The following is a 19,815-nucleotide window of genomic DNA, read 5'->3' as shown; positions in this document are numbered from 1 at the left end:
ACAGGTGCAAACAATAATAGAGCAAGGAAAAAACAAAAGGTTCAAAAAAGGTGCAACGGGGACATCTAGTGACCAAAACCTGAACAGTCCTGGCCAAAACCTGACACATAAGTATTCACACCCCAGAGTCAATACTTTGTAGAAGCACCTTTGACAGCAATTACAGCTCTGTCTTTATGGGTAAGTCTCTAAGAGCTTTCCACAGCTGGATTGTGAAAATGTTCCATTATTCTATTCAAAATTCTTCATGGTCTGTCAAATTGGTTGTTGATCATTGCTAGACAACCATTTTCAGGTCTTGCCATAGATTTTCAAGTAGATTTAAGTCAAAACTGTAACTCAACCACTCAAGAACGTTCACTGTCTTCTTGGTAAGCAACTCCAGTGTAGATTTGGCCTTGTGTTTTAGGTAATTGTCCTGCTGAAAGGTGAATTAATCTCCCAGTGTCTGGTGGAAAGCAGACTTAACCAGGTTTTCCTCTAAGATTTTGCCTGTGCCTAGCTCCATTCTGTTTATTTTTTTATCCTGAAAAACTCCCCAGTCCTTAATAATTATACCCATAACATGATGCAGCCACCACTATGCTAATAAATATGGAGAGTGGTACTCAATAATGTGTTGTATTGGATTTGCCCCAAACATAACCCATTGTATTCAGGACAAAAAGTGAATTGGTTTGCCACATTTCTTGCAGTATTACTTTAGAACCTTGTCACAAACAGGATGCATGTTTTGGAATATTTTTTATTCTGTACAGGCTTCCTTCTATTCTCTCTGTCAATTTAGGTTAGTATTGTGGAGTAACTACAATGTTGTTGATCCATCCTCAGTTTTCTCCTATCACAGCCATTCAACTCTGTAACTGTTTTAAAGTCACCATTGGCCTGGTGAAAACCCTGAGAGGTTTCCTTCCTCTCCAGCAGTTGAGTCAGCCACCGTGCTTCTACACCTGCATTGCTTGCTGTTTGGGGTTTTAGGCTGGGTTTCTGTACAGCACTTTGATAAATCAGCTGATGTAAGAAGGGCTATATAAATAAATTTTGATCTGATTAGTTAGGAAGGACACCGGTATCTTTGTAGAGAATGGATGCATTGATACCCCATCCAAAGTGTAATTAATAACCACCATACTCAAAGGGATATTCAATGTCAGCTTTCTTTATTTTTACCCATCTACCAATAGGTTCCCTTATTTGCGAAGCATTAGCAAATCTCCCTGGTCTTTGTGGTTGAATCTGTGTTTGAAATTCACTGCTGGACTAAGGGACCTTACCGATAATTGTATGTGTGGGGTACAGAGATGAGGTAGTCATTCATGCAACTTAAAATGTGACGTTTTAAGCAAAGTTTTACTCCTGAACTTATTTAGGCTTGCCATAACAAAGTTGTTCAACACTTATTGACTCAAGAAATTTCAGCTTTTAATTTGTAATTAATTTGCCAAAAATTCAAAAAACATAATTCCACGTTGACATTAGGCCAGTGACAAAAAAAATCTAAATTGTATCTATTTTAAATTTAGGCTGTAACACAACAAGATGTGTAAAAAGCCAAGTGATGTGAATACTTTCTGAAGGCACTGTCATGTCTGCTTGTCATGTCCACTGGTGCTGATCAAAAAATAACAAAGGGGAAACTTTTATCCTGCCAGACTTATCTTAAGCTGTTACTTTAGTATGGGATGTTGAGAACCCTGTACTCCAATTTCTCAGTGCAGCCTCGTGCTCCAGTTCATTTTGCTCAATAATTTAAGGTGTAGTACGCACTAGTGTAGTGCGCCATGCATAGAAATAACAAATCTATAATTTACAAGAATTTGTTCACATGTAAAAACAGTCAACAACAAAAGCAGATAAAGAGAAGGAGAACAAGAGAGAGATTGAGAGAGGGGGAAATAGAGGGAGAGCTACATCAAGGTCGCGGCAAAAAAATACAAAGTTGTGGTCGGTCTTGGAGAATGGTTTAAATGATGGTGGGAAGTAGATGAGGGAAAGGTAGTCCCAAATCAATGTAGTCCCTCCTGGATCAATGTAGTCCCACCCCACTGTTCCTAGGCTGTCATTGACTTTTTTTAAATGTTTATTTAACTAGGCAAGTCAGTTAAGAACTAATTCTTATTTACAATGACGGCCTAGGAACAGTGGGGCAGAACGACAAAATTGAACCTTGTCAGCTCGGGGATAGCATCCTTTTGGTTACTGGCCCAACGCTCTAACCACTAGGCTACCTGCCGCCCCCCTGGATAGGGGTAAGCCCATCAGAAGACAATGAGAAATAATGACTATGTTGCTTACACCTATCCAATCCCTTCAGGAGTGCCCGGGGAGGAGAGTCTACCCAGCAAACAGGGAACCTTCCCAGAACATTAGCTAAGATTCCCATTAAGTTCTAGTCAGGGTTTTCTTACATTACGATGGTAACATCCCAAAAACATTCAAATAATGTTTTTGATGATTTGTTTTGTTGTTGTAGAAACTGATTTTAATGAAATATCCTTAGAATGTTCTTCTAACATTCACAAACATTTTGTGCACAAAATTTGTAACAACCACCACAGAACATTCTTATTAGGTTTCCAGGTAATGTAATAACACAATTTAACAGTAATGTTTTTAGGACACTGCCGCAACAAAATGTGAAAGCAATAGAAATGGTTCAGAGAAAACATTACGGTAACGTTCTGCTAATGTTGATGGAGAAAAACACCCATAACGTGCAGGGAACATTCCCAAGATGCTCTCATAAAGGGATAGTGGGATGTTATGACATGATTGTTCCAATAACATTCCATAAACATTCTTCAGCAATCATGTCTCGATTCAATGAAATTGTTTCTGAGAAAACATTACTGGAACGTCCCGCTAACATTAATGGAGATGTCATCTGAGACACCTACAGTATAACAAGATTAACAATCTCTTTTACAAGAGAGACCTAGCCAAAATACAGCACACAAAGTTGTAGACACATTTACAACATAAAACACAAAGCACTACAGTTTAAAAAAATATACGTTTACACATTAAACAGTAAGATGGTTTGGGAAAGTGTGGCACAACTAGGGTTCAAAACATTGACAGCCCCCCCCCCCCAAACTTAATTTTCCATTATAGTGTTTAGGCTAGCTTTCAACTAATTTAAAGAGACAAGCTTGTGTAATTTGAGGACCTTTTGAAGCGCATTTCAACCACAGGGGTAGAGAACTAGAAAGCTTTTTTCCCTAGTTCTGTACCGGCCTCAACAAAACACAATCATGTGAGAGCAGGCAATAGTTTTAATTGGAGCTGTCTCAATACGGCCTAATAAATAAAAACGTACCACTGATTAAATCTCCGATGAACTACAGAAGGCCAAGCCACTCTTGGGTACAGTGATGTGTGAGCGCTTTGAAGTTAGTAACAACCCTCAGCGAACCAAACCTCACTCCCTGTTCACAGTCATTTCCCCCACTGCACTAAAAGCTGATATGGTGAATCCCCTTCTGAAGAAAAGTAATCTAGAATCTTCAGCTCTTAGCAATTTTTGGCCAATCTCCAACCAATTCTTAAACAAAATTCTGGAGAAATTGGTTTTCAAACAGCTAAATAATTTAAGTGCCAACTGTATTTTTGTAAAATTCCAAACTGGTTTTCGGGCCCACCACAGCACAGACAGCTGGTGGTAAATTATCTTAGAGCCAACACAGATTCAAACAGCATCCCAGAGTCGCCTCTTCACTGTTGACGTTGAGACTGGTGTTTTGCGGGTCCTATTTAATGAAGCTGTCAGTTGAGGACTTGTGAGGCATCTGTTTCTCAAACTAGACACTCTAATGTACTTGTCCTCTTGCTCAGTTGTGCACCGGGGCCTCCCACTCCTCTTTCTATTCTGGTTAGAGCCAGCTGTTCTGCGAAGGGAGTAGTACACAGTGTTGTACGAGATCTTCAGTGTCTTGGCAATTTCTCACATGGAATAGCCTCCATGTCTCAGAACAAGAATAGACTGACGAGTTTCAGAAGAAAGTCTTTGTTTCTAGCCATTTTGAGCCTGTAATCAAACCCACAAATGCTGATGCTCCAGATACTCAACTAGTCTAAAGAAGGCCAGTTTCATTGCTTCTTTAATCAGCACTACAGTTTTCAGCTGTGCTAACATAATTGCAAATGGGTTTTCTAATGATCAATTATCCTTTTAAAATGATAAACTTGGTTTAGCTAACACAACATGCCATTGGAACACAGGAGTGATGGTTGCTGATAATGGGCCTCTGTACGCCTTTGTAGATATTCCATAAGAAATCTGCCGTTTCAAGCTACAATAGTCCTTTACAACATTAACAATGTCTACACTGTATTTCTGATCAATTAGATGTTATTTTAAAGGACAAAAAATGTGACCCCAAACTTTTAAACAGTAGTGTATGTACAATAAATGTCTAATACATGTCATGTAATTGCAAATATTTGTCATAATGTGTTTCTACATGGACTGTTGTTACATTAAAGAAACATTAATGGGCTGTTCAACATGTCATTCTGTCATTCTGGGAGCATAGGAATAACATTCAAAGAACATTGAGGGAATATTTTGTGCACACATATACAAACATTACAAGAATGTCATCACAACTGGGCAGATCTCGTGTCATATCCCCACAATGTTCCCACAAGCTAAAGCAATATTTTAGGAACTTTTAAATAACATAAAAAAAGTGTGTTCTGGGAACGTTCTTACAACATCAGGTGAATGTTTTTTTTCTTCTTCAACTTAATAGAAACATTGTAATCATCAGCACAACTGGACAGTTTTGTGTTTTGGAACAAACTGTATCTCGTCATATCACCACAAAGTCACTCCAACCTTAAGAAATGTGTCATAAAAAAATGTGATGACCCCACAATTTCCCCCACCAGACTGTTCCCACAACCTAATGAAATATTCTGGGAACCTTTAGAAAACGGACAAAATGTGTTCTGGGAACGTTCCTGCAACGTCAGGCAAATGTTTTATACATTGTATAATCATCAGCACAACTAGATCGTTTTTGTGCTATGAGAACATTTCCCGTAACCTAACAAATGTTCTGGGAACTTTCACAGAACCAATTTTGGTTTGCTGGGTAGGGGGTGATTTGGGATTCAGGGGTAGAGAGAGGAGTAGAGAGTAAATGAGAGTGGAGCACAGTAAAAGAGGAGAGGACAATATAGCAAATGAGAGATTAGTGATACAGAGAAAAAAGGTCCCATTTGGGATGCAACCATTCTCTGTTCAGCTCCATTTATCAACGGGAAACCCTAGTAAAACTAGAGTGCTGCATTGCCTCATTGAAATCCTGTAGCCTTGGTGATGGATGTTCCGACATTATTTGCTCTTGGCACACATCCCCGTGGCAATTTCAGTCGTGCTACGGTTGCACAAACATTATTCATCGGACCAATAAGCATGCATTGCATCAAGGTTTAGAGCAAACTTTTACTAGACGTCACACATCATCCCATAGTAATTGCCAAGATTGGTTATGTATTTGGAATTGGGAAGTCATATTTTTTATTATGGTCTGAATTTTTATGTTATGGCATATCTGTCAATGACAGATAGACAACCAAACAACCCAAAAACTGACTGACTATCAGATCTGACACTGACAGATTTTTCCCATAGGGAAGTCCAACACTGACACTTTACTATACTGAACAGAAACATACACACAATATGTAAAGTGTTGGTCCCATGTTTCATGAGCCAAAATAAAAGATCCCAGAAATGTTCCATTTGCACAAGAAGATCTCAAATTTGTGCACACATTTGTTTATATCCCTGTTAGTGAACATTTCTCCTTTGCCAAGGCAATCCATCCACCTGACAGGTGTAGCATATCTAGAAGCTGGTTAAACAGCATGATCATTAAACAGGTGCACCTTGTGTTGGGGACAATAAAAGGCCACTCTGTAAAATGTGCAGTTTTGTCACACAACACACTGCCACAGATGTCTCAAGTTTTGAGGGAGCGTGCAATTGGCATGCTGACTGCAATAATGTCCAACAGAGCTGTTGCCAAATAATTTTATGTTAATTTATCTACCATAAGCCACCTCCAACGTCATTTTAGAGAATTTGGCAATATGCCCAAACGGTCACACAACCGCAGATCATGTGTAACCACACCAGCCCAGGACCTCCACATCCGGCTTCTTCACCTACGGGATCGTCTGAGACCAGCCACCAGGACAGCTGATGAAACTGAGGAGTATTTCTGTCTGTAATAAAGCCCTTTTGTGCCTGATTGGCTGGGCCTGGCTCCCAAGTGCCCCTGCCCAGTCATGTGAAATCCATAGATTAAGGCCTAATTTATGTATTTCAATTGACTGACTTCCTTCTATGAACTGTAACTCAGTAAAATCGTTTGAAATTGTTGCATGTTGCGTTTATATTTTTGTTCAGTATAGTTGAAAAGACATCATTTCAACCAGTTATGTCATTGAAATTACGTTTTTTTCGGACAGTTTTACTCACTGGGATTGTGCCACTTCTTCGCTCAGGAAGTGAGAACCACAATCAGTCTCATTCCTCTCTCTAATAACCTTGGTCAATACACTACAATACTGCACCTGGGAGCAAAAGACATTGAACCCTGTTTGCCAATACCATGAAATGACATGATATGGTTTCATTCAAATGTTGAGATTTAAAAAGATGTTAGGACATGTAAAAAAGCTTATGGTGCAGATAGCAGGCTTGTAAATACAGAGCAGCCCGAGAAATAATGCTGCAGTTTCTGTGATTATTATCTGTGTATAATTAAAATGTATTTATATCAATGACTCATATGTGGCCCATTAAAATTGCCAAAACCCATTCATATTTCATTGTCCAAATAATATGTGTGTGTGTGTGTGCTTGTTTTGCCCACTTACTCACCTGAGCCTCTGTCCACACTGTCCCAAAAGTCTTATTTCAGAAACCGGGAGGTTACCAAACACATTTTTACCAGAGATCTGAACATTTCCATCCAAAATCTTTAAAAACACTTTCGTAAGTCAATGAAATCTAGCGACAAGATTTTCAGTCACAAAGACGTGGGCCTGCACGCACACGAGCCGTGCAAACACACTATTTCACAGTGTATCACAGATAAACTCAGCAAAAAAAGAAACGTCCTCTCACTGTCAACTGCGTATATTTTCAGCAAACTTAACATCTGTAAATATTTATATGAACATAACAAGTTTCAACAACTGAGACATGAACTGAACAAGTTCCACAGACATGTGACTAACAGAAATGGAATAATGTGTCCCTGAACAGGGCGGGGTTAAAATCAAAAGTAACAGTCAGTATCTGGCACACCAGATACTGACTGTTACTTTTGATTTTAACCCCGCCCTGTTCAGGGACACATTATTCAATTTCTGTTAGTCACATGAGATGAGTGCATCTCCTCCTCATGGACTGCACCAGATTTGCCAGTTCTTGCTGTGAGATGTTACCCCACTCTTCCACCAAATCACCTGCAAGTTCCCGGACATTTCTGGGGGGAATGGCCCTATCCCTCACCCTCCAATCCAACAGGTCCCAGACGTGTTCAATGGGATTGAGATCAGGGCTCCTCGCTGGCCATGGCAGAACACTGACATTCCTGTCTTGCAGGAAATCACACACAGAACAAGCAATATGGCTGGTGGCATTGTCATGCTGGAGGGTCATGTCAGGATGAGCCTGCAGGAAGGGTACCACATGAGGGAGGAGGATGTCTTCCCTGTAACACACAGCGTTGAGACTGCCTGCAATGACAACAAGCTCAGTCCGATGATGCTGTGACACACTGCCCCAGATCATGACGAACCCTCCACCTCCAAATCGATCCTGCTCCAGAGTACAGGCCTCGTTGTAACGCTCATTCCTTCAACGATAAACGCGAATCCGACCATCACCCCTGGTAAGACAAAACCTTGACTCGTCAGTGAAGAGCACTTTTTGCCAGTCCTGTCTGGTCCAGCGACGGTGGGTTTGTGCCCATAGGCAACGTTGTTGTTGATGATGTCTGGTGAGGACCTGCCTTACAACAGGCCTACAAGCCTTCAGTCCAGCCTCTCTCAGCCTATTGCGGACAGTCTGAGCACTGATGGAGGGATTGTGTGTTCCTGGTGTAACTCGGGCAGTTGTTGTTGCCATCCTCCTGTACCTATCCCGCAGGTGTGATGTTAGGATGTACCGATCCTGTGCAGGTGTTGTTAAACGTGGTCTGCCACTGCGAGGACGATCAGCTGTCCGTCCTGTCTCCCTGTAGCGCTGTCTTAGGCATCTCACAGTACGGACATTGCAATGTATTGCCCTGGCKACATCTGCYGTCCTCATGCCTCCTTGCAGCATGTCTAAGGCATGTTCACGCAGATGAGCAGGGAAACTGGGCATTTTTCTTTTGGTGTTTTTCAGAGTCAGTAGAAAGGCCTCTTTAGTGTCCTAAGTTTTCATAACTGTGACCTTAATGGCCTACCGTCTGTACGTTGTTAGTGTCTTAACGACCGTTCCACAGGTGCATGTTCATTAATTGGTTATGATTCATTGAACAAGCATGGGAAACAGTGTTTAAACCCTTTACAATGAAGATCTGTGAAGTTATTTGGATTTTTACGAATTATCTTTGAAAGACAGGGTCCTGGAAAAGGGATGCTTCTTTTTTTTGCTGAGTATATCTATTCACTTTAACATCACCAAGCTAATGGACTGGGAGGAGAAAGCATTGCTACATTCACATATTATGCAAGAGTGCATCTTTTGAACAGTGCATCCTCAACTCACACATCATTTTAGATGTGATGCCTACTGGGTATCTGCCTGCTCTGGGGTGAAGTTTCCCCAAGGTACAGATCTAGGATCAGCTTCCCCTCCCCAAACTCTAACCATTAGTGGGGAAAAACTAAGCTGAACCAAGCTCAAGGTCAGCGACTTTACCCATCAATCTGCCTACAGCTTGTGTCACTCTCTGAGGCAAATCTCACAGAAGCCTCGTTTTTAGAAAACAGTAAAACAGAGTAATGATTCAGATGAATGTCTGAATTAAAATGCATCCTAGCTGCATTTAGTTTAGTCTTTGTCCTCTTGTTAAGACAATGCCTGTTGGCATATTGGCATAGCTACTTAATATTGTAAAGTTCTCCAGCTCTATGCAGCTCCCAGCCGCCAACCAAGAAACCTGAAGATTACACAGGGAAGGTATAATCCAAATTCAGCACCTCGGCTTTAGCCCGTGAGTGGGTTTGCTGAGACTGCAACTCATTCCCCCCCATACGGAGCCAAGGGGAACACAAACTCTTACACGCATACATACATACACACACACACACACACAAACCTAACCCTTGCTCATATACTGCTATATAACAAAATCCCTTCTCAATCTTGTCATCCTAATGGTCCCCTTAGAGCTGCTCTGATCTGGACCATAATGCATGAATGGTTGGTTACCTGGTAGTGGTCCTGCCAGCTCTGACTCTGCGGACAGCCGCATTCGGACCACAGGTCACAGCTGCCTCCTTTGGCGTGGACCACAGAGCGTCCTGGGCTTCTCCAAGAGCTTTCAGAGCGGGTAGCCATAAGACGGCCCCTTTGCCGGGGCAGAGTAGCACCCCCTGAGGCTGAGCCATAGTGGTATCCCTGGGGCGGTTGCTGCTGCCATCCACAATAGCACGGCACCTCTCCACAGCCCCMTCTGTCCATCTCCACAAAGCAGCTCTGCTGTTTGTTCAGGTAGGCAGCAGTTATCCTGCCCCGTGCAATCCCTTGCTCCCTCTCTTTTTTTCCTTTCTCTTTAAGGTTTCTTGTCTTCCGTGCTCTGTGAACAAGGGAGGTGATGCTCGACTCCTCTAACGATAAATTAACAAACGACACTYTTAAGTTGGCAGTGTGTGTGTGTGTTTCCCTGCTCTGAGAGAGAGAGTGCGTGTGCATGTGTGTGAGTGAGTGGTGACAGAGAGGCTGTACTTCTGTTAGAGACCAGGCATGATAGGAAAGTGAGAGGCAATAACAGCAGCAGCAGCCAAGCAGCAGCTGTGTGTGTGAGAGAGATATAGAAAGAGAGAGATAAGGGGTGGTCAGGGGCAGAGAGAGAAGGTGGAAGAATAACAAAGAGCAGAGATGGAACAGAGAGAGAGAGAGAGAGCGAGAGAGAGAGCGAGAGGAAAGCTGAATTAGAGAGAGAGAAAGAGGAAAGATGAATTAGAGAGAGAAAAGGAAAGCTGAATTAGAGAGAGAAAGAGGAAAGATGAATTAGAGAGAGAGAAAGAGGAAAGCTGAATAAGAGAGAGAAAGAGGAAAGCTGAATTAGAGAGAGAGAAAGAGGAAAGCTGAATTAGAGAGAGAGAAAGAGGAAAGCTGAATTAGAGAGAGAAAAAGGAAAGCTGAATTAGAGAGAGAGAAAGAGGAAAGCTGAATTAGAGAGAGAGAAAGAGAGAGAATAGCASAGATGAGCAAAGAGAGAAGGGGCTGGTTAGGATCTTTTGCGTTGCTGGCCATGTGCTGGCTGGTAGCTCTTTGTCAATAGATGACTCAACCTGCAGCACAACATGACGGCATCCACGAATCCAGGCAGAAGCAATCTATGCTCCGCACCTCTCTGTTTTCAATTACAGATGCTTCTGTCTTTTTCGCCACTTGAGTTTCTAACTGGGTCTGATAACATTCCTACCTCTAAACCGCCTCCGCCAAGAAACACATGGACTGAATCAAACCCAGATTTAATCAATGTCACTTGTAGTTTGAATGATACATATTTCTCTGTGTAATTCATACGGTAGACTGCATGGCATTGTAGGATTTTCAAATGCTATCTCATAGAATGGTAATAAAGAAAAATGTGTTCTTCTTGTCATTTGGACAATGACAATACATTGTGGAGATTGAAATGCGTCTCAGCACGAGGCATGTAGCCTATCAATCAATGACCAACCACAATACACACTCCATGATTGATAGAATTGAAGTAGATGGCCAAATGATTCATGCATTGGCAAGAATAAGGTCACTGGCACTTCCTAATTCAATGAAATGTCTATTTTTTTTTTTATTCCAGCGTCAGATTTAATCACAAGCGAAGGGCTTTAGATGGAGTAATTGATGCTAAACCGCTCAGGCTAAACTATCCAGCTGCTTTCGATCAGATTAATGCCCSACACTGATATCTACTACTGCACAACTGTTGAAAACAAGCCGATCAGAAAAACCCTACCAGAAATTTCACAACAGATTAAAGCTAGACTCAGCGATATGATGTAGATGCAGAAAATAAACAGTATTGTGGATCAATTTCCCCAACAACTAAGAGCATTGAAGTATGAGGCTCTACTTCCCAGCTGTTGGTGCCCTTGGCTACAATGCTGAAACAGAGTGATGCGAACCTGAGCACATCCGCAGATACTGTGTGTGACTGTGATAGCAAAGTCATGCGAGACACATTTAGTATGATATGTTATGTTTCGTGTGGTATGTATTCATTTGTGGATGTCCATCACCCATTTCGTATGATATGTTACGAATTACAATTCGTATTACATGTTATGATTTTGCAAACATACAATATGTTACGAATTAGTAAAATGTATAATATGTTACGGTTTCCTTTTGTCCAGGTTTGAGATTGCGTCATCTGTGGCTCTGTTGGGGTGGTATGCGAATTGGAGTGGGTCTAGGGTTTCCGGCATGATGGTGTTGATGTGAGCCATGACCAGCCTTTCAAAGCACTTCACGGCTACCGACGGTAATCATTTAGGCAGGTTACCTTCACTTTCTTGGACAAAGGGACTATGGTGGTCTGTTTGAAACATGTAGGTATTACAGACTCGGTCAGGGAGAGGTTGAAAATGTCAGTGAAGACACTTGCCAGTTGGTCCGTGCATGCTTTGAGTACACGTCCTGGTAATCCGTCTGGCCCTGCGGCTTTGTGAATGTTGACCTGTTTAAAGGTCTTGCTCACATCGGCTATGGAGAGCGTGATCATGCAGTCGTCCGGAACAGCTAGTGCTCTCATGCATGTTTCAGTGTTGTTTTCCTCGAAGTGAGCATAAAAGGCATTTAGCTCATCTGGTAGGCTTGGGTCACTGGGCAGCTCGCGGCTGGGTTTCCCTTTGTAGTCAGTAATAGTTTGCAAGCCCTGCAACATCTGACAAGCATCAGAGCCGGTGTAGTAGGATTCAATCTTAGTCTTGTATTGACGCTTTGTTTGATGGTTCGTCGGAGGGCATAGTGTGATTTCTTATAAGTCTGGATTAGTGTCCCGCTCCTTGAAAGCGGCAACTCTAGCCTTTAGCTCAGTGCGGATGTTGCCTATAATCCATGGCTTCTGGTTGGGATATGTATGTATGGCCACTGTGGGGACAACATCGTCGATGCACTTCTTGATGAAGCCGGTGACTGATGTGGTACAGTATACTCCTCAATGACATTGGATGAATCCCAGAACATATTCCAGTCTGTGCTAGCAAAACAGTCCTGTAGCGTAGCATCTGCGTCATCTGACCACTTCCATATTGAGTGAGTCACTGGTATCTCCTGCTTTAGTTTTTTCTTGTAAGCAGGAATCAGGAAGATATAATTATGGGCTAACATGCTATGTAGTTACAAAGTAGCTAAAAAGTAGTAAGTAGTTGAACAGTTGCTAATTAGCTAAAATGCTGAAGTTGTCCCTGATGAGATTTTAAACTCACAACCTATACGCCCGACCGACCGTTTTTCCCTTAAGTAACCATCGGATTTATGTAACCATACCAACATATCATACTCATTTCTAGTGTTCCGGATTTACATTTACTATGTTAGTCTAGTCTATGAGACCAGGCTGTGATCAGACCCGGTGTCATTGGTGACTGGCTTCTTTCCAGGCAGCCTTTGAGGCTCCGGCAATCCTAACCTTACCCATTAGTAGGGAAAATGCTAACCTGACCCAAGATCAGTGTCTAGAGGCCACTTCACCATACTCCAACGTTGAGAGATAAGCACTACAATGGAGTAGGAGTGCCCAGAGCCTACAGAATAATTGATAACAACACAGGACAGAAATACTTCTACATGACAGAGGATACTCTGAATCCTGGATTTCATTGAGAGGTATCAGATATTCTCTTTCTACATTGATAGGACATTATGGATATCAGTATAACATACTGGTTTCAGAATACGAGATTATATGGCAATCAAAGTGGCCAAGATTAGGTTTGGTGAATTACATGAACTACAGAGTACCCTTGATGGTAGAACACTTCCATGGACCACCACATAATGAATGCATGTATAGTGTCTTCCCAATATAGGTAGCCTACCACTCAACATGCATGCATGCATGCACATACACACACACTTACTCACGCATGCATGCACACACACACACACACACACACACACACACACACACACACACACACACACACACACACACACACACACACACACACACACACACACACACACACACACACACTTTTGCAGACCAACTCTAATCTCAATCTGCTGTTTACACTACTAATCCTTGGCACTCCGGATCTATGTCAGCTCGATTTCATCAGATATCCAGGGTGCCTCCCACCAGTGACCTCTCCCCCTTCTCTTGAAATGTAATACTCGTTCACTATTTCCCACAAATCTAAAATCATTGGGCTGGTGGGAGTTTTCACCTTATTTCTTATACCAGTCATTTCCTTTCAAAACAGTGAAGGGATGTGAACTAGTGCACATTTATGACGTAGTGGTAATTAGGACATAGCCTAAGTATGCCGTTGCATCAACCAGATAACTCGTCAGCATTACGTCACATGTTGTTTCCTATTGGATATTGTGCGCTATGTACAGGTATGTACACATCATTTTTTTAATGGAATGTGTATTGTGTACTTGTTAGTACATTTTTTCCCTAGATTGCCAATGGTTTTATATGTGCAAGGCAATTTACCTCTCAAGGGCAAAAAGAGTACCTATAGATTTAGAAATAAAACTGAATGGACACATAATGGACCTTATCCACAAAGCAGGCGTTATGGTTCTGAATCTAGGCTTGAAGGGTAAGAAGGAAAAGTGCTCCAGAAAATAGTGCTGAAATGTTCCTCATGTTTAACCTTTAATTCTGTTATGAAACTGTTATCTACCATATTACACTTTTTCTCTTATGCCGAACAGTCCCAGCAAAGTCAAGAAAACGTGACTTCACAATGTGACACGTGGCAATGCCAAGGGTGAAAAAGTCAGCTTCCATAGCTGAGAAGCTTCTTTGGTTGCGGTTGACCATTAAAGATGTGGGAGTTACATAATTTCTGCAGGCATTGGTGTCGGTCTCTGCCAGCTCAATGTTTGTGGGGGCTTAATTACATTGCGGAAGGCCTCCTCTCCCACTCTGAGGCTGACAGGAGTGTGAATGGATACTGACTGTGTCTGACAGCATCAGTACTGGGGGAATATCCTGTGGGGTTGATAGAAACGCAAGTCTCAAAACCGGGCCAGAGCTCAGCAATGCCCCCTGCAGGCCTTGTGGAGAGTTTGTTTCACAGAGTAGAGTCACTGTTTTGGCAAGCTAACTTGTTGTGTGAAGAGTGACTAGGAGTGGGGTTAAGTTGCTCCTAGACAATGAACTTGGATCAGTTTCACATTCTCCCCACTAATGGTTAAGGCCCGGATTGGGGGAAGGGGATGCTGGTGCTAGATACACTACATGACCAAAGTATGTGGACACCTGCTTGTCGAACATGTTATTCCAAAATCATGGAATGAGATGTTTGACAGCCTCCACTCTTCTGGGAAGACTTTCCAGTAGATGCCACACAAGCATTAGTGAGGTCGGGCACTGATGTTAGGCGATTAGGCCTGGCTCGCAGTTGTCATTCCAATTCATCCCAAAGGTGTTTGATGTGGTTGAGGTCAGGGCTCTGTGCAGGCCAGTCAAGTTCTTCCACACCGTGCTCCGTGCTATCTTGACAATTTCTGTAAGGACCTCGCTTTTGTGCATGAGGGCATTGTCATGTCCAGAATCGTCTAGAATGCCATTGTATGCTGTAGCGATAAGATTTCCTTTCACTTGAACCAAGAGGCCTAGCCCGAACCATGAAAAACAGCCCCAGACCATTATTCCTCCTCCACCAAACTTTACAGTTGGCACTATGATAGCGTTCTCCTGGCATCCGCCAAACCCAGATGCATCACTCCAGAGAACGCGTTTCCACTGCTCCAGTCCAATGGCGGCGGGCTTTACACCACTCCAGCAGACTCTTGGCATTGTGCATGGTGATCTTAGGCTTGTGTGTGGCTGCTCGGCCATGGAAACCCATTTCATGAATCTCCCGACAAACAGTTATTGTGCTGACGTTGCTTCCAGAGGCAGTTTGGAACTCGGTAGTGAGTGTTGCAACCGAGGACAGACTTTTTTTTTTTACATGCTACGCGCTTCAGCACTCGGCGTTACCGTTCTGTGAGCTTGTGTGGCCCATCACTTCGCGGCTGAGCCATTGTTGCTCCTAGACGTTTCCACTTCACAATAACAGCACTTACAGTTGACGGGGGAAGCTCTAGCAGGGCATACATGTGATGAACTGACTTGATGGAAAGGTGGCATCCTATGACAATGCCACGTTGAAAACCACTGAGCTCTTCAGTAAGGCCATTCTACTGCCAATGTTTGTCTATGGAGATTGCATAAATGTGTGCTTGATTCTATACACTTGTCAACAACGGGTGTGGCTGAAATAGCCAAATCCACTCATTTGAAGGGGTGTCCACAAACTTCTGTATATATAGTGTAAATACCTAGGGAAAACTTCATCTGGGATCAATTGACTAAGCTACATCGATGTATGCCTGTCAGATCTGTCACTGTTCCATTAATGGCACAATCTATCATTTCCCACAGCCTGACTCTCAACTTTGTTTTGGAAGGTTTAAACTGAAGGATGGGGCTGGAGAAATGTAAACACTTATTCATTGATAGAGCTATGGATGCAATGATTGATAGTCTATGAGATTGGCACAATAGTTTTGAAGCTATACATAGTTTGTGAAAGACAAAAAAAAACATTGGACTAATACAGCCAGAATTTTGGGGTTGTCACAAGACTGTTCACAAATTTTACTTGTTGACTCATTGATCCGTAGCTGGTGTTGAATCATTTACAGATGATGCAATTGCATTTGACTTGCATAGTAGAGTCTACCCAATAGTAGTTGACATTATTAACAGAATTCCATTTAGAATAAAGATGAAATAAGGAGATGATAAAACAAGAAATATTTAAAAAGGTATTCCACACAGCTTTCACCTCTCAGGTCCTTCTTATCATATGTAGGGCTGTTATGATGACCGCCACAATAGCAGCGACGAGTCATGACCGCTGTAAAATTCCACGTGACTGTTGAATCATGGTAACTATGCTCCAAAACTGCGCCCTGATGCCGCTGAATGGTCATTAGTAGCCTACCAAACTTGTTAATGGCCGGTTGCTAATGGCCTGGTACTCAGCGCTCTATTGTCCCTCTAATCACTCTGACATCAATGCAAATGCCATCGAAAAATCAAATGCCCTGGCATTCAGAGTTTGCGCTAATAGGATCACCTGTTGCACAGCGAGAGCAAATATAAAGCAGAGTTTTGATGGGCTCTATTAAAAAGAGAGACCCCCATCAGCTATATATAGGCTAGGCCTACTATATTTATTTCTCAACTTTCCTAATATCAAGCACATTGCTTCGCTTTAGAACTGGAGTAGCCTACCTGGTTGGCATGAAAATGAACAGGAAACGCGTCCTCCATTCGCTATACATGTCTAAAGACCCGATTACATTGAGAATAGTCTGATGGCTAAGAATATTATCAAGTGCTTGTCAAATTGTGAATGAGAGACTGATGAAGTGTGTGCATGCAGCCTGTGCAAGAAACATAGCAGTGCCCTGCCTTTCATGCAACTTTTTTCAACATCATCAGTCACATTACGCAGCCTTAGAATGTAGGCCTATTAGAAATCGAAACATACAGCCTAAGGTTTGTATCACAACTAAAATGTACAAATAACTCTAAATGAAGCATATAGGATGACCTGTTTCAAATGATCACTTTGTTAACCACTCAACACAGAATAGCCCTCTGAAATATTTTGGGAAAAATATCCTTTCTATTTATTTCAGCTATGTTCAATGGTATTCTTCTTGCTATAAAATAATGCCACGGAATTTATAAGCAAATCTTGTCTGCGAAATGAACTAGTGTAGCCCACAGCCATTTGGCAGTCAGATCAGGGCCGAACATAAGGACAACTCAGAATATGCTATTCTGTTCTTCTGAAATAGGCTACATTTTCTTCATATCATGTTTCTTTAGACCTGCCTACAATAAATCATGGATTTATTGTGCTGGTGTAGGCTATATTAAATGAATTTATTAGACTTTTTAAAGTAAAATGTTCCAAAGGTCCGCATCAGTGGCTTGTAGGCTATGCTTGTAGAGGCTCGTAGAGATGCTAAACGTGTTTATGTTAATTAGTGGTCAATTAGTCTACCGCATGACAGTTTTCGTCTTGACAAAATTTCATGACCGCCACAGCCCTAATCATTTCCATTAGATCATGCGTTTCATTCATTCATTTATATAAATGTGCAAATTCATCTTGGACAGTATCATCCTGTTGAATATCTGGCGACTCACTCCACCCTCCCTTGGGTACTTTAGTACGGTTTTCCTTATACCATGCAGTAAAAGGCAATTATGAGCAGATCCCTAGTTCCATCTGCTTCAATGCCACTCCTCTCAAAAATAATTTGACCCCCTCAACAGTCACCCAGGTGAAAGAGCCTGTCAAAACCTGACAGGTCATTTACCGAGGCCGTTCCATTCTGTTGAACAGTGCTGGGCCACTCGAACTGCAGTCACACGGAAGCAGAGCCTTTGGACAAAGGGAGCATGCTAAGAGAAAGAAATGTAGATTATATCTGAACAACTAAATGGCTGGATCTTTCTCTGCATTCTCTTCAACGAGTATAATGTTCACAATAGATGCACAGAAAGAAACAGATATCGAGCTTAAGGTAGTATGATATCTGAGAAATGATATAAAAAACATAGCCTACCCTTTGGCAGTACACTAAGCTTTAGTATGACACAGGGGACCCAGCGGCAGTCTGGCAGATCAAGCATGTCTTTATATACCAATTGCTGCTATTTCTTTTTAGCAGAGTATTGAGGGGGAAAGACACTTGTACTTCATTAGATGTCCACATGGAGGCACTGGTAGCTCAGTTTTTATGTTTTATAGACAAGTGATCACATTGTATACTCCAGTTCAGATCCATCTTAAAGGGGCAATCCGCAATTAACAAAGGCTACTCCCCCTGCCACTGTTTCGGTAAAAAGTTGAGGCATGGGGTTGCAGAAAAGTAACCACTCTCAAATCAGAGGTATGGATACAAGGACCGACCACCCAGGATATCAATATTATAGTTTTAACCATGTTTTGAGGATATACTGTGTTTGTTTACATTTACTTTGTTTACAAACATTGGACTAAAGTGCATATTTTAGGTTCTGATGAGGTATGACAGTTGAACTAAGCGCATGAGACATTTATAAGTTATATTCTTCAAGAATCAGTGGGTATATATAATTAATTGAAAAGTTCAAAAAAATAAGGTAGCAATCACAGATTTCCCCTTTAAAATGCTGCTATTTTCTCAATATGACTTTCGAAGTTAACAAAGTTAATGACAATTCCTATAGAGCTGAGAAAATACAAATGTACTACTGGGGATGGTAGAAGAACACAACAACAGGACCTTTTGTGTACATGATGATTAACTCTGAGATATCCGAATAGCTTGTCCACATGTGACGTAAATGGAGTGGAAATTTCATCCCAATCACAACCCTCTGCACACCAATACAACACAAGTAGTACTGTCAATACTTCTGCATTTCTTGGGTCCGTGGTGACAGTACTCAGAGAGGGTGGCGTCACTGTACTGTGGCAGCTGCTACTAGTTTACACAAAGCTGACTACCTATCGATTCCACACATGAACGCACATACATAAAACCGCACACTTTCCCTAACAGGATACAAAGAGGGCAGTGGAGCATAATCATTCATTGAACCTCACACACACGCGCACACACAGCGCCACTTAGCCAATTTAATGCAGCAAGATGAGCCATTCCAGCTCTACGATTTGAAAGACCTTTCACGGAGATATCAGAAGCTGTTGCAGACTTCTGTTGTCGAGGGTATACATAAAGAGCTACATGCAAAATGAAAAGCTGATGATTATTTAATGGCGGAAGGCAAGAGTGAGGCGCTGAGATATTCTAGATTATTCTACCGAGATGTGGCTGCGACTGATTAGAGACTTACCAGCGGGAGATACAGAGGAGGATGCTGGGACGGACCCCATAGTGTACTTTTTTCCCCATATTTTGGTTTAACTTTATTTAAAGGTCTGATATAGATTATCAGCTTAGTGCATATATTCCTGATGCAACGATACAGTATGGTCATGGCTAGGGTTGCAAAATTCTGGCAACTTTCCCTGGTTTTCCAGAATTCCATAGCTGGAGGATTCTGGATTTCCGGCTTATTCCATTTTAATTCCAGGAATCTTCCAACCAGGATTTGTGGAAAACCAGGGAATTTTGAGAACGTTAACGGAATTTTGCAACCCTAGCCATGACCATACTGTATCTTTGCATCAGGAATATATGCACTAAGCTGATAATCTATATCAGACCTTTAAATAAAGTTAAACCAAAATATGAAGAAAAAAAAAACCCTAGCCATGACCATAAGATATATTTGCATCAGGCATATATGCACTAAGCTGGTAGTC

The 19,815-nt window shown here is 41.9% G+C and overlaps 1 protein-coding gene across 27 annotated transcripts in view; it reads right to left on the bottom strand.

Annotated features, from left to right (window-relative positions):
* LOC111980729 (disks large homolog 2) overlaps nucleotides 1-19,815 on the bottom strand; it is a 243,653-nt gene that overhangs the window by 85,441 nt on the left and 138,397 nt on the right. For 3 of the 27 annotated variants that reach the window (XM_024011638.2, XM_024011644.2, XM_024011640.2), the window contains exon 1: nucleotides 9,446-10,023. The exons of 12 other annotated variants lie outside the window; for them this stretch is intronic. In XM_024011638.2, coding sequence (XP_023867406.1) covers nucleotides 9,446-9,928 — 483 coding nt within the window. In that variant the 5' untranslated portion in view covers nucleotides 9,929-10,023. Of the gene's footprint in view, nucleotides 1-9,445; nucleotides 10,050-19,815 lie in introns of those variants that run through there. 12 more of the 27 variants (XM_024011641.2, XM_070449289.1, XM_070449292.1 and 9 more) reach the window with 7 other exon arrangements.

This window comes from Salvelinus sp. IW2-2015, linkage group LG20, assembly GCF_002910315.2.
Source record: "Salvelinus sp. IW2-2015 linkage group LG20, ASM291031v2, whole genome shotgun sequence".
Lineage (NCBI taxonomy): Eukaryota > Metazoa > Chordata > Actinopteri > Salmoniformes > Salmonidae > Salvelinus > Salvelinus sp. IW2-2015.
This window is presented reverse-complemented; position numbering and strand designations above follow the sequence as displayed.